Raw genomic sequence first — 24,236 nt, 5'->3', positions numbered from 1 at the left:
ACTCTAGTGACTTCTTAAGAGGAACGGAATTATAGTATAAGAAATTGTTTGATTCACTCATACAGACAAATGTCATGTAATGGTCTGTTTTACTGTTTTTAAAACATTAGAGTACTTCTTATACTGTTGATATTTGAATACTGTTGACATATTTGGTATAATTCGGCTACTCGCAGGTTAGATGAAGATTCTGCTAAGGGCAGCAATATGAGAAAAATGGGTTATTTGCTTATGAATTGGGGAGACTGTCTTTTGTGTTAGCTACAATAACGCTGATAATCAACTTCTGCGTCCAATAATACCCTGCTTTCTGCTACAACTACAACATGCAAAGCATTCTAACCATGCAGGAAGAATGAAGTGTGATGAAGTTCAGAAGTTTAGACCTGGCATCTGGGTTTGTTTCTTCAACAGGACTGTGGGGAGTATGTCCTTGGTGACAAAAACAAACACAACTTGTTGCAATGAAAGACACTTGCTTTATTCTCAACAGGCTTTAAAATTGACCCTGTTGAAGGTAACTTTCATATTTATTCTCAGGATACTCTACTCTAGTTCTTTTCTTTGTAACTTCCACATTTTGTTTTTCCTTTGTGTCCATCCGTTCTGAAAACAAGGGGAACTGAAAATGGAGAGAAGAAAAATGTTGATAGTTTGTGCTGCACAGCAAGTAGGCATGAATGTTTTGAAAAGTTATGGAAAGTTTTGATGACTATTGATAATTGGAAGTCACCTTTTGTAACAGAACACCTATACTTGCATCTTAATTGAGGGGATTATAAGAAGAAATATTATAAGAAATTTTAAGTTATAAGAAATGTGATCATTGGCACAGACTGAAAAATGCAACCAGTATCACTATGAAAATACTATTCTCATTCATGAGAGCTTTGGGGCCACAAGCTAGCAAAGTTTCTCTGTTTTTTCCTGCCACTGATATTTCAGGCACAGATGTTTGGATAACCTGTCTTGGGAACTTAACCAGTTTGATGCTAACGTAATGAGTTAGGTTGGCTTAGTGCATTGGAACAAACCTGGTATACTTGCAGAAATGCTTGTAGCAATACATTATCAAGGAGGACAATAGGAACAAATTGCTAGGGCTGGGGAGAAGGTAGGGCTATTGCTTTTCGTGGTAGTGTTGGTTCTGATGAGGTTGTGTTTTCACAAGCTGTTTGGAAGGCTGTTTCATTTAAGGTTATGTGATATGGTTTTTGTTTGTTTGTTTGTTTGTTTTTGTTTTTAAGCTGTAAGTACATAGAGCTATTCTTAGTTTTTCCTGAAATCAGTTTTTCTATGAACACCTAACTTGATTATGGTATTAAAGACTGGACTTAATTATTGCAGAATAGCAGTCAGTCAAGCAGAAAAAGCCTTCCTGGTGGATCTTTTTTGAGATATAGCAACTGTTACAGAAGGACTAACTCTGTACTTGTAGACGCCCTCATTCTCTAACCAAAAACCTGAGAACACTTCCAAACAGTATCTCTAGTGAGTTACTCCTGCCTCTTCTAGTTTACTACAGTTAAGTAAAGCAGCTTCAGAGTAACCATTTCTGTGCTGGTAAAAGCAAACAATTAAGTCTGAAGTTCTGGAATAGATGATGGTTTTTGTACTTCATCCTGGATGTTTGAAGTATTGTCTGGTCTTGGACTTTTGCCTGCAGTCATTCATTGCAATGTGAAATCTGGAGGTTTGAAAATGAGGCAGGGTGGCATGGTTTAAATGGAGATCTGGTTCTTAACCAGCTTTTGGTCCAATGTAGTCTGTGTTGATCTTCAGATGCTTTGAGAAATTTGGCTTTCTCACATTGTTTCAGTTGAGAATTTGGAGTCCTTTCAGAGGAATTGAGGCTTGTCTCATTTCAGTTTTAAAGATTTTTAATGTTCCCTTCATTTTGTGCTCTCAATTTCTGCAAATTTGGTGGCATGTACCTGGCTTACAGTTGCAAGAAAAAAACCCTTCTAGATCCATCCTTAGTGGAAAAAGTATGAGTGTACAAATATTGAAGTTACTGTTAGGATATGTAAATGATATGTGGTTAGCTGGGGATGGCATGAAAAAGTTGAAGTGGGGGGAGAAGAATATAGAGGAAAAGTATGGGAAGGTGGTCATGTTGTATTAAGTGACTTCGTGCTGAATTTAGAGCCAATCGATGGAATTGGGTTATTAAGCACTCATGGAGTTCATGGCTTTTGTAGTCTTTGTTAATAATAACAAAAAGTAAGAAAGTAGACATACTGCTTGTATGTACTGTTTTGATGTAGTGATAATAAGCTTAGAGTTAAAATTGCACACTTAATTCAAACAAAGAAGCTAGAAACCTGCACCAAATTTCTTTCGGGTTGTACTTAGCTTGTCCTGTCCCAAATTAATCTTATGCAATGCTGTATGTACAAGAGGTGTAGCAGTAGAGCAATGTTTCATTAAAAATGTATCCTATAAAAATCAGCATTCATTTAAATTCTGATCCATTGCATGCAAACAGAGCAAAGTTTATAAACACTGTGCTTGGGGGTTTAAAGTATATTGTTTCAACAGGCAGTCCCCAAAGTTAATTCAGAGATGGGGTTTACACGTGTGTATCTGCTGGAGAGGAGTGTTCAGCATCTAGGCTGGAATTCTCAGATGCTCTTACTCATCTCCTGTACTGCTGAGTTTCTGGCTTTTGCTTTTAAACTGTTCCCAGATGTTGTTAGAAATGAAGTGTTGTACAGTGCTGTTAGAATTCTTTAAATCGTGAGATCTGTCTCCTGGCTTGTCATACCCCTTGGGAAATTCATGACTGTAGGCTGAGAATGACTGTGGTAAACACGCAGTGCAGCTGAAGTTCTCCTTTTCTCTTTCATCTGGGGGAGGTGAGGGGAGGGAGGGAAGTGGTGGAGGGGAAAAGCATCCCGCTCCTGTGAGAGGTCTGTGGTATCAGCAAACTGTATGCCACGAGTCAGGATTTGTTGAGAGTGGGTTTTGTTATCTTTCGTAGCTTTTCTAACAGGACTTCAAGAAATGATTTTAGGTGATGCTGTTGACTTCTTAACAAAGTGCAATTCTGTTCATTTGTTTGCTTTTTCTGGTAGTATCAGTGCAGTGTTTTTGTAGTGTTAGAAGAAGCCTGTGCGTACACCCTTGTGATAAGCCTCCAGTAATATACACAGTTTGTCATGTTAGGTGCAGCTGTAACTTCTCATCAGAGTCTTCATGGCTTGAACTATTGGAAAAAGCTGATAATATTTCTCTTCTATAAACGGGTGTCAAAATACTTTAACGCTTGAAAGACCAAACCTCTTCAGTAGCTCTCTAGCTTAAATTTACAATTTTGGGGGGGAGGGAGGTAGAGGTTGGTGATGCTTTTGGGAGGAGGGTTGGATGTAATAAGATCTGGAGAATCCTCAAATTATTTGAAGGCCTATCTAGAATGTGAGGAAAATTCTTAACTAAATTATAAATAGTACTTTTTCTTTCTTTGATTAGTCTAGAAGGATGGTATAACGACTTCCTGAAATTACATCGGTACTTAATATAACATGTGATAGCTTGAAGCTTTACAATAATCTGTTATGGGGCGTGAGGGAATCTGAAATGCAGCTACATAAATTCAGTTTAAGTAGTGAGGGACTCTGAGTTAACTGTGCCTGTTAAAACAAGGAGCTAGGAGATTAATTTGCTAAGCTAGTTGCTTTTTCTTTCTCTTTGTATAATTGTTTTTTGTTTGTTTGTTTGTTTGTTTTAACTGTGGAAGAGACAAAATGTATCCAACAAGTACATATTTACAGATATTAACTGAAATATTGAAATAATGCCTTCAGCGTCCAATACACAAAACAGTTTTAGTATATATTTTAAGTTTCTCTGAAGTACCTATTCAGAACCTGAGTTGATAACTGTTTCATCTCTTGCTGAAAGTGATCCTATACGTCACTTTTGCGTATTTTCATTTCATGGTTCAAGCCATGGCTTAACATTGTGTTTCTGCACCCTGGAAGGAAATACTGTGTCATTGGGGCCAGGGTGTGATAACACAGCCTTCATTGAAAAGACAGTATTGACTGCAAGAGATACAAGTTTTACTCCCTGTAAGAACCTAATCTGGCAATTCCTTGATTTACTCTGTCGTAGTAGTTTGGCAGGTGTTGGATTCATGAGCAAGTGTTCTGGATATCTGTGTTACAGTTCGTGTTTTAGCTTTTATGCAAGATTAATGTTCTTGACATTGGCAGGAATACAGCATTGAAAACTTCTGCTGTTGAGGACTAGCTGTCAGAAGATGACCTATTAATAGTACAATAGCAGTTTGTACTTCGTATTTTGTGCTTTCAATTCTCTTTCCCTCATGCTAAAATGGGTATTCACTTAGTCTCTAGCACGTTGCTGTTACTGGAAGTTTCCTTCACAGTCCCTGATTAGGGAAAAATGTGGTTGCTTTTGGTGCTTTTTTTGATTTTTAAACTTAAATTTAACCTTTTCTGTGAGCTGTGTGTTTGTGATACTCAGTCTTGTTCTGTGGTCTCAAACTTGCTTGATTCACATGCAGCAATTCGCATAGGTGGAGAAAAGCACAAAGGGAATGTTGCTCTTGAATCTTCCATTCTTTATTGAGTCTGACTCTGTGTTCCTCAGAGATTCGAGCTTGGTTTTCTTGTTTCTGAAACACTCAATAGAATTAAGCTAAACCAATTGGAAGATTTCTTCCCTTTGGATGATTTGAGTAATGGAAGTGATGTGCTTAAGACTGAGTCCAAGATGCTTAGAAAATGGGTCGTTAATTCTGAAATCAGGTGTGAGATAGCGATGAGGAACTTTGTCCTTGGAGCAAGGTGCAAGTTGTTTTTGGCTTATCCCCCTCTAAAAGATGCACACAAAAAATGTCTTATGCCCAAACCCACAAATCTAATGAAATCTTATCTCTGCTGAATGGGTGTAAGAAAAACAACTCTCTCTGTGCTATAATTTTGGAGATGCTTGTGTCACATAGCAGTGCTGGTTCGTACACTGGCTTACTTGAAATGCTTACATTAAATTGTTAAACAACTATCATCTTAAGATAACCCTTCTGAAGTAAATAACAATTACCAGCCAGTTGACTGCTTTTGGTTTTATAATTTGATCGCTCAGTTTCCACGTACATCGTGTGTCTTCCGCTGCATAGCTGTTCTTGAAGGTACGTGATTCAATGATGATCAGGGCTGTGTAGGCTGCTTACGAACCACCAAGGGGAAACACCGATGTACACCCAGTCAGGTGGTCTGCTCACCTCCTGAGGTATCTTCGTCTCCTACCAAAAGCGAGACAAGTATTCATGGGGGTTAATTTGCGTAGATTTGCTATACACCTGAGATGTCTTGGTGAACACTAAGAACAAAACAAATGCTGTTTATACTTGATATGTGCTAACGTAGGAAGCTTGCATTTAGTTGTTCTCCTGAAGCAAAATTTTTAACTTTTTCAAATGCAATGACAAAGTCTTGTAATTGACTGTATTTCTGTGAAATGTGAAAAAGGTTTCAAAATGAAAACTCTTTTCATTGCTCATGAAAACAAATAATTGAATAATTATCAAGCCTTTAGCTTTTGGTTCCCTTTGGATTTTTCTCTGATGTGGGGTAAGAAATTACCAGTTTTTAAGAGCCCGATTTATTAGGAGCCAGAAGTTCTTGTAACCTCCTTTACGTGCTGCTAGTCAGGGGTTGCTCATTCAGCTAACTTCCTGAAGCTGAAGACAATTCAGATAAATTGGAGATATTTTAGAGTTGTAAAATTCCTACAGGCTTCAGGGAGAACATTCACTCATTGGTATTGGGGGGTTTCAGTTGTTTCTGTAGCATCAGTTGCAAATTAATGCATGGCATATTAAGGAAAACCAAAACTGCCACAGAAGTATTTTAGTATGCCTGACTTTGAAGGGATTCATGTCTGAGACTGCTTCTGCCTGCTGAGCTGTCCAGGCTACCGATGAGGGCTTCCAAGCAAGGGTGGGTGCATAGCCATGAGCAGAACTAACTGCAGCATTACTGAGGGAGCAATGCTGTTAGGGATCTTAAACTCTGAGGCGTTCTAACCATACAAATACTGTGTCAGAAAGCAGACCATTAAAGAGGAGGAATGCTGGTGTAGGCATTTATATGGAGAGCCTGTGTTAGCATGTGGCATTAACAATAGAGAGCAATATAGGCTGAGTAATGGAGACTTTCTGTAACTTCTCAAACTTATTTCCCAGTTATGTCCAACTAAATTTTTCTTTAGTTATAGCTCAGTGGAGATCTATCTTTGCATTGAGAATGAGAAGACTTCTTGGTATTAGCCATTACTTATTTTTAAAGGAAATCTGTTGTTGATTTGATGGGCACAGCTTTGTTGGTTGCTAGGAGTATTCCTTAAACTATAAAGTTTCTTCAGACCCGACATTGAAAGCTAAGTAGACTTTAATAGTGCTGTGCATACGCATATGTACTATTTTTAAGAACTTCTGGATATCAGGTATGGATTAAACAAACTTTAACGTGTCACTTTTTGTCTATATGCATACAGTGCGCTGTGATGCAGTGTTGAAGGTTTGCTTTTATGCTTCTTGCAGCCATGCTGCAATGAAAGGTGATATCCTCAGCTTAATTTAGCAAGTAGTTTTGAGGTACTGTGTAAGATGTTTCACAGACTACCCTGGAGACTCTATCATAGTGTCCATAACAGATTGAAAAGCTTTTACTTTATGAAGAAGATGGGCTGTAACTGACTTCTTTCCTCTTTTCCATTTTAGTTGTTACCTGGTTTAGTGTTGAGGCTGCTGGGGAAACACTCTTGAAGTAGGGAAAGATCTAATTAAAAAAAATGTTTAAAGGATGTCTGGTCAATTCCCTTTTAGAAAGTTTTTGCTTCCTTAAGTGAACAAAGAGAAATATTATAAGGGCTTTTCAAGAGATGGAGACTTTTTGGAGTGGGGAAAGAAGAAAAAGGAGGGAAAACAATAGGAAGGAAAAGAAGCAAAAGCCTCTTCATCTGTGTCAAGTGCTCATCTTGAATATAATTTGAGAGATTATCTTTTAAGTTTTCAGTTTAAATGCTACTCTGATTTTTTTTTTCAGCCTACTTCCGAATAGTCTTCAAAAAGACTGTTTACTTCGTATTTGTCATGTTTTAAGAATTACAGTGAAGATGCAACTCCCTGCTCTGAGCTGTGTTTTGCAGGACAAATGGATGTCCCCAGACTGAAAAGCAATAATATTCTCTGAAGACAAGTCTTTTTTCAAATAGGGGTGTTAGAATTGGGCTAAACTCAATATTTCTGTCTATATATTTTCCTTGTAGTTTCAGTTGGATATAATATTTTAATTTTACATACAAAATATCAAAATATTAAGTATATTATGGGAATACAGTAAACAATTACAATATTTTAATTTGAAATGCTGAACAAAGTTACTGCTCAGCACTTCTGTCTCAAGGTGGCTGTATTTCAGTGGTGGGTGAAACAACTGCTTCAGCTGCTCTCATTGCAAAGATTGCCATGTAAATATACTGCTTTACGTAGATTTCAAGTTGTTACACTTATCTGAAAAGACAAAGTGTGCCAAATCTGAATAGGTTTGGTTATGCTTGCTTAAGTTCTTCTAAAGGTTTTCCCTGTCAAACTGACATTTTTAATATCATCTTTAAAAATCACAAAATAGAGGAAAAAAAATCTCTTACTGTCTCTTTCTTTTTAGAGAGGATCTGACGAACTTCTTTCAGGCAGTGTACTCAATAGCCCGAACTCTAACATGAGCAGCATGGTAGTTACTGGTAAGTGATGCCCTTTCAAAGGAGAAATCTATCATTTATACTTGGACTCATTTCCTATTTACAAGGGGAGAACACTGAAACAAGATTCCATTGTGCTATAGAGGGATAAACTGTTGGCATGCATCACACTGTAGTGACCTTGTACTCACAAACCTCAGGTATCTGAGAATAATAATCCTGTAAAACAAAAAGCAACTTCCAGATGTCTGTACAGCAAATTGTTGGTGGGTAACAGGATGAAAAATTACACCTGTCTTGTACTGCTGCCTTCAAAGTAAGGAATAAGAGCTACCAACTAAAGGTAAACAGCTAACAACTCCTCTATGACATCTGCTTTTTCACACGTGGCCATCTGTGAGTCTGAGTATTATGGAGAAGAATGCTGCCCCATAATCCGTAATAGAGTATGGCTTCAGGGAACCAGAACGTGGTCTGGTCCCATGTAGACTGCTAAAGCAGTAAACTTCACTTTGCTACTGCAGTCTGAGATGACAGCATTACAATCTCAGAACATCAGTGCAAAGTGAGTGTAGATATTTTTTAGTCACATTTATGGTGTTAGTAGATAGAATTATTTTGTGAATTGGCACGTAATAAAATATCTTTCATTGCAGTATATGCTCTTGAGTGTTGAACTTGCACTGAGTTCTATCAGAGGGGCTCACCACAGAGTTGTGCTTTTTCTCTCCTTTCTCTTTTTCCCCAAGAACACATGTCTACATCTCTGAGGAAAGTTAAAAATACGAAATAGTTCCTGGTATCAGTGGTGGTGGGCCTCCCAAATAGTTGCCTGATTCACTGTTCTAATGTGCCTGTTATATTCCCCCCGCTTACATTGTGTTGAGTAGTACAGCTACTCATATTAGTAGCAGATCTTTTCCTTTCCTTTTAATCCAGCAGTAGAAGACCAAGCTTCGCGATGCAGTTTCATTTTACACTTGCTATGCTGTGATAGCAGCCATTGACAGAGCGGGCAGTTCTGTGCTTTTTCTTCCTATATCCCTAGCACAAGCAGGAAAAAACGCACAACTGGTCATGTTTCTGCTCAACACAATATTGGAGAATTCATACACTGCAAGGTTAGCTAACACAGCACTGAACTGTGCCATGGAGAAGGGCAGCTTTCCAGCATCCGGCCTAGGCATGCAGCTGTGCAGTCGCAGGGTGGGGCGGCAGAAGAGAGTAGTACTATCTCTGTTGACTGCTCCCTAACTAGAGATGAGACTTTAGCATAGATCAGAAATAAGTGTAGTGTACTTGTAGACATTTTAGAACCCCTGGAACAGTCATTTATCCCTCTCCGCTTTTCTTGCTTTCTTCTGGTTCTGAAAGAGATGCATCTTTTCATTTTCTTGATGTCCTATGCAGTCCAAGATAGTACTGCTTCAGCAGTTTACTTTCCTTTTAATTGTAGTTTCTCATTTAAGTAGTTTGAGTTGCGGGGGAGGCTGGGCATTGAGCTTTGGACAGGGTGTCACTGTTACCAGGACAAACTAGTTTTTCCTGAGCGTTTTGGAATTTTCCATATATTTTCAGAGAAAATCTTACTTCAGGAAAACTAAATGGAAGTTAATTTATCAAAGGGAAAAAGCTAAAAGGGGAGGAAAAAAAACACTATTATAGGCTTGAGTTCTCAGAAGAAAAATTACAGAAGCTTTTCTAAGAAGTCTTGAAACTTTTTGAGAAAAATGAAATTTCTGTTTAAAGCTCTTCAAATAGAAGAGTCCATTATGTATACTGAGGAGTTCGTATTTAACACATGCAAATTCTTCTACCATCAACCACTAAAGATTTGGGAGGCAGTTTTCAGATGAATTGATCCTTATGTTTTTGTTTTTTTTTTTTAATACAAGGGAGACCTCTTCATACGTTTGTAAGCATCCAGAACTGTACATGGTTTCAGAGGAAAGATCTTGTTAACAAACAGCAGTGGCCTGAGATATGCTCCTGCATCAGGGTGGTTGCCTGTTGCAGTTTTCATACTGTGTAATATATAAAGGAGGTTGGTGTGGAAAAATAACGCCAAACAAACAAAATACCCAAGTCTGAATGCAGTATTACAATTCAAGCCATTTCCTACAGATGTCAGTGGGAAGGGGTTAGTTTCATTTGAGGCTTTTTGTTTGTTTTGTTTTTAAGCAGTTTCTTGGGATTGTGTTCAAATTTCTCTACTGCCTGCCTGTCTTTAAATGGAATTTGAAACCTGTAGAGTAGGCTAATTCAACAGTTTGGTTCTAAATTCAGTTCTGAATATATGAGCATGTATCCGTCTTGTTTATCAGAAGCCTGGAAGTACTTTTTCAAACTTGCACAGGTTTCCTTTACAATTTTGAACTGTAGATGCAGAAGTAATTAGGCCAGAAATGGAAACTGGTATATTAATTTTTCTGTACCTGTCTCCTGAAGCCAAATAAGTTGACGTATTTTTTATGTTCAAGTTAATGTCCTCCTTTTGCTTAAGTGCTGCTTTTGTTTCAGTGCTGTTAGATTATTTTTTTTTTCCTGTAGAAGAATTTTAAAACTCCTAAGAAGAGGGTCTTTAGCTGTAGCCCAGCCCTTGTAGATTTTCTAGGGTCTGTTCAGAGAATCTGCAGTCATTGATTCCTTTATGAAGAGCTTAATCATTTTGTGAAAACTGGCCTATTCTGTACCATTTAAAACTACTTTCTGTTCTTGGAGTTTGGTGTCACAATTTTATCAGACTTGGCCATTGTTTAATACATAGAAAACTAAACTGGTTTTGTCCTTGATATTTTCAACATATAATCCCATTATAATTTCTGAACAGATACCTAGGTGAACAGAAAAATGAGGCAATTTGTCTGTATAATATTCTGAGCCTTAATGGAAAAGTACGCAATCCAAAAAACACATTTGCCACCAGCAGTGCCCTAGTGGGCCTAAACTTAGAAAAAAACTTGATTCCCTCATTTTTTTCAAGTCTGTGCTATAGAAATATCTTAAAAAAAAAAAAAAAAAAAAAAAATTGCCTGAGGAAGTTTGTTTTAAAAAAATTTTCATTTAAAAAAAAAAAAAAGACCTCTTCATGCAAGTTGATGTTTTCCATAAAATCGTGGGCTGTGTGTGTCTTTAAGGATTTTGTCTTTAGGGGTAAGGTTAAACCTGAAGTTTTTAAAATGATCATCTTACCTTTTTAACATAGTAACTGTTCTGTGAGGGTAATGTTTTTTGCTTGTTTCTGGTTTTGGTATTCAGCTCTTTCAGGTAGTTTAATGCTTTTAAGAACACTCTTGTGCTAATTCTTTTTTAAAGGCACAAAAGTTGCATACTTTCTTTCTCCTTTGGAGAGCCTTAGATATGAATCTGTCCCCAATTTCTTGTCAAAGAAATGTGCAAAAAATTTTGGACAAACATTTGATTTGCATTCTTACTGATTATTTGTACCACTGGTAGTTTGATAAACAATACAGAATTAAGCAAAATATCATCATGTTGGACTTTTAAAAGAAATTGATCAAAAAAGAAGGTTTGTTCCTTGAACGATTTCTAAACGGCTTTGTCAGCAGTATCCATCTTCCAAGACTATATAGGTATAAGAAAATTGGCAGTATGCTACGTTAAAGTTTAGTACAAGTCAGGTTACTATCTGAAGTAATGTATCTTTATTAAAAGAACTGCCTCAAAAGAAATTTAGACCTGGATATTTGAGGATGACTGTTGTTTTCTTACCCTTACTTCTGAACCCTTGCATCTCCTGTTATTGCTGTCTTTATCCTTAAGGAATTTCATTTAAGTTAAACATGTCTATTAATTACACAAGACTTAAACTACTTCTGCTAAAACATTTAATGAGCAGTAAGAAAGAAAATTCTTTTAACATTTTATGGTAGAATCCCATCTCCTAGATCATAATTTGCTGCAAGGAAAGATTTATGCAAGGTTTCAGGGTCAGCAGATACCTAAGGTTTTTTTCCTCTAGCATGAGGTGACGTAGTCTTGAAGGTGTGTTGTCAGAACCACAGGCCTTGCGCTACTCTAAGCGTTTTCCTTTATCTTTTCTGAAAATATTCTTGGAGGCCATTTTTTTCTCTACCATAACCATGCTTGGCTCTCATATTTTTGGAGGGCATAACCTTTTCATAGGAACTGTGAATTCATTTTTTCATGTTTATGCACAGCAGCCAGTGACTCAAAGGGCAGTCTAGATAAACTGAGACATGATTTGATAGCAGGATTCTGAAAAACAAGAGCTGAAGCCAGGTTACATTTAAAAAAAAAAAAAAAAAAATTGACTATTAACTCTGTATTCTTCAAATTTAAATCTAAGAAAATAATAATAATAAAAAATCTCTTGTTGAACTAGAAAGGGTCTTCTATGATGGGTTATTTTTATTTCAACCTTGCTTGAGGTAAAGGGCTGCTTGATGGAAATTTTAGGAACAGCTCTGTGCATGAAGATGCTTATGCCATGAACTGTGTTGCTAGAGAACCCACAAGCACAAAAAAAAATTAAAGGGATTTAGATAAAAAGTGAAAGTTGGTGAAACTTTTATGGAAGTTGGCTTATCAAAGACAAAGGATTGAAGCAGAAAAAAATGGCAGACTTTTTCCTATAGTTGTCATAGCTTTTATTGTTTACATTTGTGCATTTTAACTCAATCAGCCAAAACATTTCAAAAATCATTTTGCAGCTGAGCTCACTAAACTCCTGGAGCTTTAAATGATACTATTAATCTTGATCTTGTTTTTACTTCATTAGCAGGGAAAGTTGGTGGTGACTTTGACAGGTAATTCATTGTATTAACAGAATACTTGGCACTGAGGCATGCAAGCTAATAATCATGTTTCAAGTGCCCCGTTTAACTTATGGTATAAACATACATGTGCTGTTTTTGATAGCACATTAAGTGAAATTGGTTATTAGTTAACATTAATGATGCCTTAGCACAGGTAATTTACTTCTGAAGTTTGCAAATTGATTACAATTAATAGTAATTGGAAAGATTTGAAGAAGTACAACAGATGATTGAAAAGTATCATAACATATTAACAGACTATAATTTACATTTTTCTACAGACTCAGGTGGGCATTTGCATGTGGATAAACTGAATTTTAATGCTCTGAATGTTTAAATATCTTCTTTTTGTAAATTTAGAAAATTGAAGACAAAGCAACAACAGTAAAACCATATGACCAACCATGCTGTTGTGGTTTAACCTGGCTGGCAGCTAAACACCACACAGCCATTCGTTCACCCTCCCCTCTCCCTCTCTGGGATGGGGGAGAGAAACGGGAAAGTGAAGCCTGTGAGTTAAGATAAAGATAGCTTATTAAGACAAGAAAATAATAATAACAGTAATAATAATAATAACAATAATGTTGCTAGTAGTACTACTACTACTAATGTTCACAAAACAAGTGATGCACAATCCAGTTGCTCATCACACACTGACCCCCAGCCTAACCCCGAGCAGTCCAGCCCTCCCACCCTGGCTAGCCACCCCTATCTATTGTTCAGCATGACCCCATATGGGATGGCATACCCCTGTGGCCAGTTTGGATCACCTGTCCTGGGTCTGTCCCCTCCCAGCTCCTGCTGCACTCCCAGCTTGCCTGCTGGCAGGACAGAGTGAGAAGCTGAAATGTCCTTGGCTTGGTGTAAGCACTGCTCTGCAGCAATTAAAACATCAGCATGTTATCAGCACTCTTCTCATCCTAAACCGAAACACAGCACCCTACCAGCTACTAGGAGGAAAATTAACTCTCTCCTAACTGAAACCAGGACAACAAAAACATCTTTGAGGATGGGAGAAATAAAATGTGCCCATTATCGTTAATTAATTTCTGTCTACATCACTATGCCACAATTCATTTTTTTTATTTGTTACACTACACTCTAGCCATAGTATTTTATTTTATTTTATTTTATTTTATTTTTACATATTTTAAGGGCCAAAATTTAGTGTATTAGTTGTGGACTGTGGTATGCAACCTTGAGTAGTCATTATACTATATTATAACTGTATTATAGTTAGAAAAGTTAATTAGTGTGGTTTGAAACAGTTGCAGCCTGCGTGCAAATGTGCTAGTTCTAATTAAAAGCAGTATAGTTAATCTTTTAATCTGCCTGATCATAGTTAGTTATTTGAGTTCAAATTCCTGATGGGCAATATTCCATCAGGAGTAGTATAATAAAGTTTTATTGCTCTTTGGTCAAGACTTTCCTTTGCATGTGGCCTGTGTCCAGAGTAATGATCCATCTGTTGTTACTGATGAATGCTGTCATTCAAGTGGTAAGAACTCTGCAGCATAGCGGTGCCCCAGCAAGACAACGATAATGGGGTATAACGTGCTTTGAAGTACAAAATCTTACAGGATGTGCTTCTCTCTCCCTAAAAATCCTCAAAACAACAACAATAAAAAAGTCAAGTTGGCATTGAACATGTAACTTGTAATTTAAGAATTAAAAAATGGAAATTTAAGAGAATTCCACGTTCTTCATGATTTTTACCTTGAGTACATAATCTACTTTTTTCCTCTATTTCCAACGTTCTAAATTCCAGATTTTATCTTCAGGTTGAACTCCAAGATGTCTTTATGAAAAATACAAAGCACCTCAATTTTCCTTGTTTTAGGAACCTGCTGGCCCTTGTGCCAGAGTCTCTCACTGGATCAAACTGAAGGTCCTTCCTTCCTACCTTTTATCTATGATGTCAGGCCAGGCACATATGCTTAAGAAAATCTCAGATGAAACCACAGATGTGTCTTTGTCTTACACCCTCACAGTTTGTGGTTTTCTGTGATTTCCTTAGCCAGTTGTTTTAGAGGCAGGTGATTGTTTTCAGTAACTACTGCTATATTTAATGCTCCTGTCTGGTCAGAATCCACAATTTTAAACTAGGTATTTTCTTAATTCTGTTGCCTTTTACTTGGACAAATATTCCCTGTGTGGATATATGCCTGATGCTCTCTCTACTTGTTAACTATTTGGTTAGGTGAAACAAGAAATATGTTTGATATTAGCAACAACAATTAATAAAACTGTTAGCGAGCCTCTTGTTTGTACTGAATGAAGTGATGGTAGTGAAGGATGAAATAAGTGCTTCAGGAATGCATAACTTTGCATTTCTTTTGTAGTTGTTTGGTGGGGTGTACTGACCATTGTGATACAGAGATTAACTTCTGCAGAAATGGCAGTTATCAATTTTTACTATTGCAGATATAGAGCAATTCATAGTTAGGTCAAATTTCATCACAAGACACTTTTTTCTCCTTCTTTTAAAGAAGTAACAGATGAAAAAAAACTTTTTTGGTATGCAGAATCTTTGCCAATACCCACATAGTTGCATTTCTGTATTAAGAGATGGTGTAAAGACAGTTTTTTTGTGTGTGTGTGGAAAGTGCATGAGAAAGAAGAGTATCTACTGCAGTAGCTCTTAATTTATAGAGAACATGTTCATTGCAGTTACTGTGAAGGAAAATTATACATCTTAAAATAAAGGATTTATATATGAAAGTAAAACTATAAATATTTAACTTGTGTGTTTTGGCCTCAGAACACTTGAGGCTATATTATGTCTTAAGTGGTGGGGAGGTGTGCGAAGAAGAACTTCTGAGGATGAAATCTTCTGTTTTAATGTTTTCTAAACTCTTTATCAGCAGGAAGTATGTTATTTACTGTTGTCTAGGAGCTACTCCGAACTTTAGGATCTGTTTTTCTGCAAAATCTACCTGTGAGCATTGAGGTTTTTATAGGTAGAATGCCACAGATTTACCATATGCTATGTGTATGTTATACTTCATTTTGTTGCTCATATATGTAGGTTTTCCTTCCTTTGTTTAATAAGGTAGGAGTTTCTAACTAAAAACGTCAGGGAATCCAGATTGCTTAGACAATGCCCGTTTATAGACTTTGACTCTAATGCATTCGATTTCAGTGCCTTGGGTTTCTGTGCAGTAGGGGTGTGGCTTGGATGTTGATTACGTTTAGACTGCAGGATCCTACTTAGATGGGAGAATAATGCTTTTGAATGCTGTTTGTAGACATAAGATTTTGTTTAGAATTAGACAACCGATATCACCAGGAAACTGCAGTTTTTTCCTCTCCTTGCTGGAGAACCAAAGAGGGCTTGCATCAGTGCAGTAGCTGTTACAGGAAAATAAATGAAAATTATTCAATTCAGAATTACAAAACAATAAATATTCAGGGTTAGATTTCTGTTTAATTGAATGCTTTATCACCACAGAGCCGTGGGACTTCTCTTTGCTACATGTTTAAGGCAGTGACTTGATTGGAAATGAGCTAACACTGAATACTGTGTTTTAGTCATAGTGTTCTCACTTATTTCTTTTCCCCACTGTAGACTTTGCAGTATTATGCTCCAGTGCATCTTTATAGTTAAAAACCGTGGGGGAAAGGAGTTTGCATTGATCAGGCTTCCTAAGTCTGGTGAAAGCCAAACTATGTGATGAAATAGGTCCTTGCCAATGAGCTCCCAATTCAATAGCAGTTAGCTTCTCAGCAGTAGTTATTAGTTGTCATGTGAGATTTCCCCTTCCAACATTCCCTTACCCTCCCCAGTTTTCTGCAATTTTGTCCTTTTCCAGAAAGATCTTTCAGGTTGCTCATTGCTGTAGTCTGTTTCTGACACAAGGCAATGTTATTCTTAGTGCCTTGTTCTTTTTTGTTAGAGAATATAGTTGGTGCTTTAACTGTAGCTGAACTTACCTTTCAGTGACTCAGAACAGGTTGTGTTCCCATTTTTAAACACTGTGGCTTTCTGTTCCTGAGCGCAGTGTAATGATGCATCTCCAGCTGAGAAGTATTATTTAAAATGGCAAATAAAAGACTACATAAAGTTAGGGGGAGATGTGTCATATGGTGCCAAAAACTTTACTAATTGTCTTAAAAGCTGATTTCATTTGCTTGACAAATACTTTGAAAATTCACATATATGTGCATGCATGTTTAATATCTGACACTTTATTACTGCCATTACTGAAATAGTAAGTTAGTGCTAGGCTATGCTGGCTGGATAAACAGAAATGTAAAAAGTGTGCTGTGCTTCATTCAAGAAAAGCAGTGATAGCTACTGCTGTGTTAATTTCTTCTGTCTTAAAATCTGGTCTTACATGTTTTGGGGTAAATTTCGTGGCTTCGTTTTGTGAATGTTGTCAGTTCACCTTTCACTCTGCTACTTACTGGGAAGGGTGTACCTTCCAAACAGCTTTGTTGGGCTTACTTGCCCCACTGCTGAAAGCTTTCTTTGGGCATTTTACGCAGCACTGGAAATAGTTGTTGACAGCAGGCCTTAAATGACCACCCAAGTTTTGTCTTGCATTTTTCAGTGCATAATCCTGTATATTTTTGTGTATTATTTTATTATATTTATTTACCTTCTATATTAAATGCTATATCACAAGCACTTTCTAGTTTGCCTCTTTTATTTTTATTAGTAAGTGTTTGATGTAGATAGTTTAAAAAATAAACTTACATGAGATATTTGAATCACATTTGGGCTCTAGGCTACTCTTTAGGAAGAGATATTACGTAGTACAATATTTTTATTTTACAGTTCTTTAAACCTACTGCAGCAAAAGTTGAAAAACTATAAAATGAAGAAAATCAGATAGAAAGGCTTATAGATGGCAAAGTAAGGTAGTCAGGTATTACAGAAATTACTAAAGGAACTGGAGACGCATTTCCTCACAGATCTATGTGTGTGAGTGGTTATATACTAGACTATGATCCTTTTTTAATACTAACATTTGGATTAGGATTCAGGTAATCCTAATATAGGCCTTAGTTTTAAGGGGAAAGAAAAAAAGAGAAAATCAACTTAAAACAATCTTGGAACTTACTCTGTGAAAAAAAATGTGTCAGAGTTCCGTGTTTTCGTTTCTTGTTGTTAATGTTCCCACATTTAATTCTTGAAACTTGTAATGAGTTCAGATTACTTAGAAGTTTAAGAATAAAAAGGCACTGGAAATACACTTTCACTATCACTGCAACTCTTCTATTCTTTACAAGTTTGTAATACGTTGACTGTAGAGAGTGGCAGGCTTAATGTCTCACAGTGGTTTCTTCTAGCTTTCTGTAGAACGTAAATTAAGACCTAGGCAAGGCTATTGTGTAATGAGTGTCAGGTAAAAAATGAAACTACTTCATAAACTTTGTCTGCCAGTGCTTTTTTAGGATAACGTGCTGTATTCTGCCCCATCTCAGTTTGAAAGACAGGAATCTGGCTACCTGAAAGATGAGTCTCCCCACACTTTCAAAACCTGATACAGGTTAGAGCCTTGTACAGACTAAAAATGGACTTCAAATCCTAGCTCAGTGTGCACTTCTGAAATTTTACTCTTCTGTGTTCCAAGTTTGTCCTTCTCTTCTGTGAAGAAAAAATGAGATCACACAGTTAATAGGCGAATATTGCCTAGATCTTTTTTTTTTTTTTTTTTTTTTAATTCTAGGTGAAAGTAATTCCTAAATACTGAGTAGGAATAGTTGTTTTTAAGCATTTTAATTTTTGATGGAGATTTTTCTAAAGCCTGACTAAAACGTTGATCTAGAATTTAGCTTTTTTCTTTTTATTCCTTATCCTGTGTATTGGCAGATGAGGGAAGATTTCAAAAAGCTGGGAGTGAATATTTTATTTATACTTGATTTCATGAAACTCCACACTCAAGAAAATAAGCGATAGTCATAGGTTTGGCAGTACAGCAAAACAAAATATAAACTATTGCATGGATTCATCCTCTCCTAGTGTTGTTGCTTGCATGCTACTGGCTGAATTTTCACCAGTTGCAGCATCACAGGGATTTCGTTGTTCCCTAGAATAAGTTGGAAAAGGCTTAGAAAGTGTTCAGCCATGAAATAACTTTTTAAAAGCTCAGTTTTAGAGTATTATTTTATCTCCTAAATATATGACCTGATTCTAAAGCATACTGACTACTTTTTTAGTTTTAGATCAATCTAGATTGTAATTTGAGAGAAGTATTAGAAAAGAAGGCTAAAGTAGAAAGAGAAGTGTTCCAATTAGGAAGAAATTTAGCTATTAGAAAAAGATATAAGGGAGTGATTGAAATAATTTGTGACATAGAGGTATTTCTTTTTTCCAGCACTTCCTGTAGTGGAAGTATGAAGAATGACCCTATTACTGAAAATGGCAACAGTTCAGAGCTTTGGTCAGAGAACGGGTTTGCCAATTTCGCTAGAATTGGTGAAAAGCTAGATAAATGTGTTACCTGGTCTGGCTGTTTGGATCCAGAACCAGAGTATCCACTCTACACTTGTGAAAATACGAGTCCATTCCATTCTGTGTTTTGAATCTTCAGTGAGTTGGCTTGGTTAGGCAAACTGAGTTAAAAGCTTAAATTCTTAATTATGATTCTGGCATACTCTTAGCAAAAGTTACTATTCTCAGTACACTCATGAATTAATGAAATATTTTTGTGCACGTGACCAGTTTAGGTCTAAGTGACTTTCCTGGATGTAAAATCTGGATCATATTCAGTTATAGCTGAGTGATAATTGAGGACTTATTTATTTTCTTCCCTTTGGAAAATGCTGCCCTCAGCTTTCTTACAAGGCCAAGGCTTTTGGAGAATTTAATGTAAATACTTAATATTGACACTCCTTCTCCCTCTCTTATTTCTTCTGACTTCTTTAGTTAGAAAATAAAATCAAAGTAATTTTGTTGATAATTTTTTTTAAATCCTTATTGGTATCTGCCATCAACCATGGTTTTGAACCCGAATAATTACATAAATTTTTCTACTAATAACATTTGTTGTTGTTTTTTTTTTTTTGGAACAGCTCTTCTAAGGTAAAATGAGATAGAGTATCTCACTGTCAGCTGCATGTTTTATAGACAGAAATACAAAAAAGTAAATCTGAACGCTTTCCTCATATCTAAATGCATTCTGATTTCCAGCATTAATTCATTAATATCCATGTATCTTTAGACAGCTTTTAACCCTTTCTGATGTTTGCTCCAGTGACATATTTATAGGCAGTAGTTTTATTACCTTGTAGCTGAAGTAAATAGTATTTTTGTTGGCTGCTTTTCAATGCAAAACTTCTATCCAGCTGACTAGCTCTTTATTTCATGTTCCAGATTGAGTTTGGTTTTTTTTTTTTTTTTTTTTTGAAATCTTTACGAGAATTCTGGACAACATTGCAAACTTATCTTCCTGGTGTCTTGTTACAATGATGTCGATTTTTTTTTCCTTGTTTCAACTAGGAAAATTCTATATTTTTCTTTTTATTCTCCTCCCTCCCAGTTAGTAGCATTGTTTCTAATAGCTGATCTTCCCTTTTCTGTCCACAGTTCATAATGGTCACCTTGTACTTGGCTCTTAAACTACGGGGATGTAAATTTCATCAGACTTCTGTAATGTCAGTCCTCTGTGTCATCACTTTTATCCAGTGTCATCCTTCTCAGCATTTAATGATTTTTCCTGTATTTGTATCATCAATAAATTTCCTTTGAAACTTTTATCATTTCTTTGTCTGGTTACTTAGTGAAAACAGTCCTTAAAAACAATTTTCCTTAAAGAGCATCTTTAGTCACTTTATTCCATTGACATCTTTCTCCTTTCAAAAAAAAAAAAAAAAAAAAAAAATCTGGGTGATCTTTTTTTTTTACATATGGTTTTTATTCAAGCCTTTCTGAGGAGTTATTAGTATTCCTACATGGCATTATACCCTTCACTGAAAGTGAGATAAAAAAGATTTGCTGTGTTTTTTATCTTGCTTAGAAAATACGTTATCACAGAGCTATTGAGTTAGTCTTGAACAGACTTGAACCACGTAACACTTTTTCATGTTCTTCCAGTTGCCTCTTCAAAATTTGTTCTAAACCCTTGATTTTTATTTAGATGAGACTAAGAGGTGGCTCTTTTAAAATTCTCATGTTTATAATGAAAACCATTCTAACAAAACACTAATAATAGCAGTAAGCTCTTCAAACAGTCTGAATATGTCTTTCAGCCAATGGTAATGACAACAAGAAATTCAAAGGTGACGATAAAATGGATGGGGCTCCGTCTCGTGTTCTTCATATCAGAAAATTGCCTGGGGAAGTAACAGAAACAGAAGTCATTGCTTTAGGTTTACCTTTTGGTAAGGTAACCAACATCCTGATGCTGAAAGGGAAAAATCAGGTAATTTGTCACCTCTTTTTTATTATTATTAACTTACTCTGCCTTTTAATTCTGTTTGGGAGTGTGGGGTGGTTAGCAGCTACATAAAGTAGAAAAGATGGCTGTAGGATAAATACTCAGTTCTGCATCTTCACAGATGAGTTTTTGGAATGTAGTAGCTTAGCAAATAAAGTTGGCATGTGGAGAATGAAATCATCTTCTAGAGACTGATATTTGGCAAAATACTCAATCCAACCTCTAAGTGCTGTGTTTTTCTGTGCTTTTAATATAAAGATTGTCTACTTTGTAAATACTGAAATTTACTTGTCTTGGTATTACAGGCTTTTTTGGAACTTGCTACAGAAGAAGCAGCTATCACTATGGTGAATTACTACTCTGCTGTGACACCTCATCTTCGTAACCAACCTATCTATATCCAGTATTCCAATCATAAAGAACTAAAGACTGATAACACATTGAACCAGGTATACTGTTCTGCACTATTAGAAATACAGACAGTAGAACATGATTCATGATGCGTAGTCTTGGCTTGTGTAGCATATATTTAAACCATCTACTTTTGTCCACATTCACTGCTGTTTTACCTATGTTGTTCCATTTTATGATATTGAAGGGGATTCTGCTTTGTGTGTAAACTTTCCATTAGGATGAATTTTCTTCATGTGTTTTCTTAATGTAAAATAGATTCTGAAGATGCCTTAGCTTTATTTTTTTTATATAAAATAAATTCTCATCTTAGTTTAGAAACTGTAGGACAACAAAAAATAACTATTTAATTCTGGCAACTGAGATGCTAATGCCTCTTTGAATTTCCATAGTGATAATGACTAATACCTATGTTTCAATGATCTGAATGATCGCTCTGGTAGCACTGGTAACATCAGTTTATGATCTACTGTTCCTCAAGAAGAACATGCTAATATACAAACGTACTTGATAGTAGAGGGAAAAACAAGTTCTTGCTTCTGCAGAACCTATTTTAAAATAGATCTATCATGTCTGGGTGTATTAGGACAGGAAATTTAGCAAAAATAATGCCTTTGCAAAATAGGTTTTCCTAATGTGATGACCCTGTCTTACAAATTGTAGGGAAAAAGACATTCATTTACCACAAGTAAAATTACTTTAAGGTTAATTTGTCATATTCCATTGATGTTACAAAAGATTGTGAAAATACAGAGTTACATTTTCTGTTACTGGTGTCCTGTCTTAGATAAGGTATGGAAATAGTAAAGTTGTAGCTGTTATCTTTAAAATGATTATTCTGAAATTATTTTTAAAGACATCTTGGTTCAGATCAATTAATATTGATTTTCTTGTTGATCACGTCAATGTTCCAGTTCCTTAGAAACTTTTGATAGTTTGTCTGTCAGAGGTACTCAAAAATTGGTTTTCTTTTTTTCCAAAATGTTAGTTACAAAGGAAAATAGTTACCTTTATTTTGGGGGGAGAAAAATGGTGTCTGGATTCTGTCTGCATGCCAGTTTATACTGGATGGGTATATTGCCTTAAGAAGCTTTCTGTGGTATTGTTCTGTCTTCTATAGTGATGGTAGTTTGTGTACATCCCAGGACCACCTTCACAGCACGTGGGATGTAGTGTGACTCTTCAGCGGCTTTTATGCCACCATACCCTTTGATGCCCAGTTTTAACATTCATATTCCTAGGATTTCAGATCTTTCCTTTAACCATAACTAAAGACTATAAAGAGGTACCTGGCAGTAAGTGTTCTGTAACTAGCATTTCATGAGTCCTACTATAAGCCAGAAGGGGGTTGATTATTCATTTTCTGTTAGGAAAGATAAAGGTGGTGCAGATATTGCTAGTTTTCTGAACAAAAAGAACTTACTGTTATCAAAAGGCATTTTTATAGAGCTAGGTTGATTAATGATAAATGTAGTTGAGAAAACAAGATTTACCTAAAAGTGTTCATCAGGTTTGGTTTTTTAAACTGGTCATAATTTTTACCTGGAATGCTTGCTTTGTCTCTTCGTTCTGTGTTGTTTTGCTTCATAAGACTGCCCTAATGGAAGTATTACTTGGAAATCTTTTTTCCCCTCTACTTTTTCTTTCTCAGAAAAAAAATATTTTGATGCTTTCAGTTCTGGCAGTAGAAGTAGTTTAATGTAGTAGATTTATGTTTTTACGATGTTGTCATTAAACTGAATTTCTAAGACCTTGCTTGTGTTTCAAAAGAAAACAAATGGGGGGGGGGGGGAAACAAACACAAAATACAGCCCCAGTTGAAGAGTATTTTCTTTTTTTCTTCTTAGTAAAGGGTGTGAATATCAGACACCAGGTTGTTTACCCCTCTATGGATACTACTTTCTGGCACTGTCAGTTCTGTGTATTATTTCCTTGTGTTACAACTGAGAAGTTTGGTAGTGTTTAGCATTATCCCTTTTTTTTCAGAGCCTTCTACGTAATTAAAATGGAATTGAAATGTTAACTGTAAGACAAACTGGAAACACTACAGAAATAGGCTTCTGTAGGCTTTTTTCTATAAAAGAGTCTCGAAGGAGTCTTGACATACACAAAATCCTCTATTTTTTGTCCTTATTGGTAGAACAATATGCCTGCTTCTGGGAAGATTGATACTTATGCAGTCTGAAGGCTTAATTGATGTTTTCATTTTTTTCACAAAGTTGGACTGCATTTCACTTCTGTTATGTTCTGTGTGTAGCTCTGATTTTTCTGAAGATAACCATTATGAATATCGCTAACTAATTTCTAGCTATTGTGTTGAAATATTAAATAAGATCTCTTTAAATGTCTTCTGTTGCTTTGTGTCTTCAAGCGGGCCCAAGCTGTTCTTCAAGCAGTGACAGCCGTGCAGGCAACAAATGCTCCCATAAGTGGGACCACTGTGAGTGAGAGTGCAGTGACTCCAGCTCAGAGTCCGGTACTTAGAATAATTATTGACAACATGTACTATCCCGTAACTCTGGATGTTCTTCATCAGGTAAGCCAAATTTTGCTTTAATTTGAGCTGTGATTGGCAGGAACTTGCGTGTAAAACTTTATGATGTTTTTGACAGATATTCTCTAAATTTGGTGCTGTATTGAAGATAATCACATTCACAAAGAATAACCAGTTTCAAGCGTTACTGCAGTATGGTGATCCAGTGAATGCACAGCAAGCAAAACTAGTAAGTATAGTTCTCTTTTAAGGCTAAGCTACAAAACATGGATTTCATTGTAAGTGCCCAGAAGAGAGTGCCTTCTTACTTGTGGGACCAGAGTATGATGCAGCAGTGACACAACAGAACGAGATCCTAATTTTAGTTCATAGCATTGTCTATGCTATGAACTAAATTTGCTATGAACTAATGCATTG

General features: G+C 36.2%; 1 protein-coding gene across 5 annotated transcripts in view; it reads left to right on the top strand.

Moving 5' to 3' along the window:
• PTBP2 (polypyrimidine tract binding protein 2) overlaps positions 1-24,236 on the top strand; it is a 47,868-nt gene that overhangs the window by 5,721 nt on the left and 17,911 nt on the right. For 4 of the 5 annotated variants that reach the window (XM_032191928.1, XM_032191927.1, XM_032191926.1 and 1 more), the window contains exons 3-7: positions 7,698-7,773; positions 20,727-20,899; positions 21,220-21,363; positions 23,697-23,861; positions 23,938-24,048. In XM_032191928.1, coding sequence (XP_032047819.1) covers positions 7,698-7,773; positions 20,727-20,899; positions 21,220-21,363; positions 23,697-23,861; positions 23,938-24,048 — 669 coding nt within the window. The remainder of the gene's footprint in view (positions 1-7,697; positions 7,774-20,726; positions 20,900-21,219; positions 21,364-23,696; positions 23,862-23,937; positions 24,049-24,236) is intronic. The other variant, XM_032191929.1, reaches the window with a different exon arrangement.

Source organism: Aythya fuligula, chromosome 8 (genome assembly GCF_009819795.1).
Source record: "Aythya fuligula isolate bAytFul2 chromosome 8, bAytFul2.pri, whole genome shotgun sequence".
Taxonomy (NCBI): Eukaryota; Metazoa; Chordata; class Aves; order Anseriformes; family Anatidae; genus Aythya; species Aythya fuligula.
The sequence above is the reverse complement of the archived record's forward strand: the minus strand, read 5'-3'. Positions and strand labels throughout refer to the sequence as shown.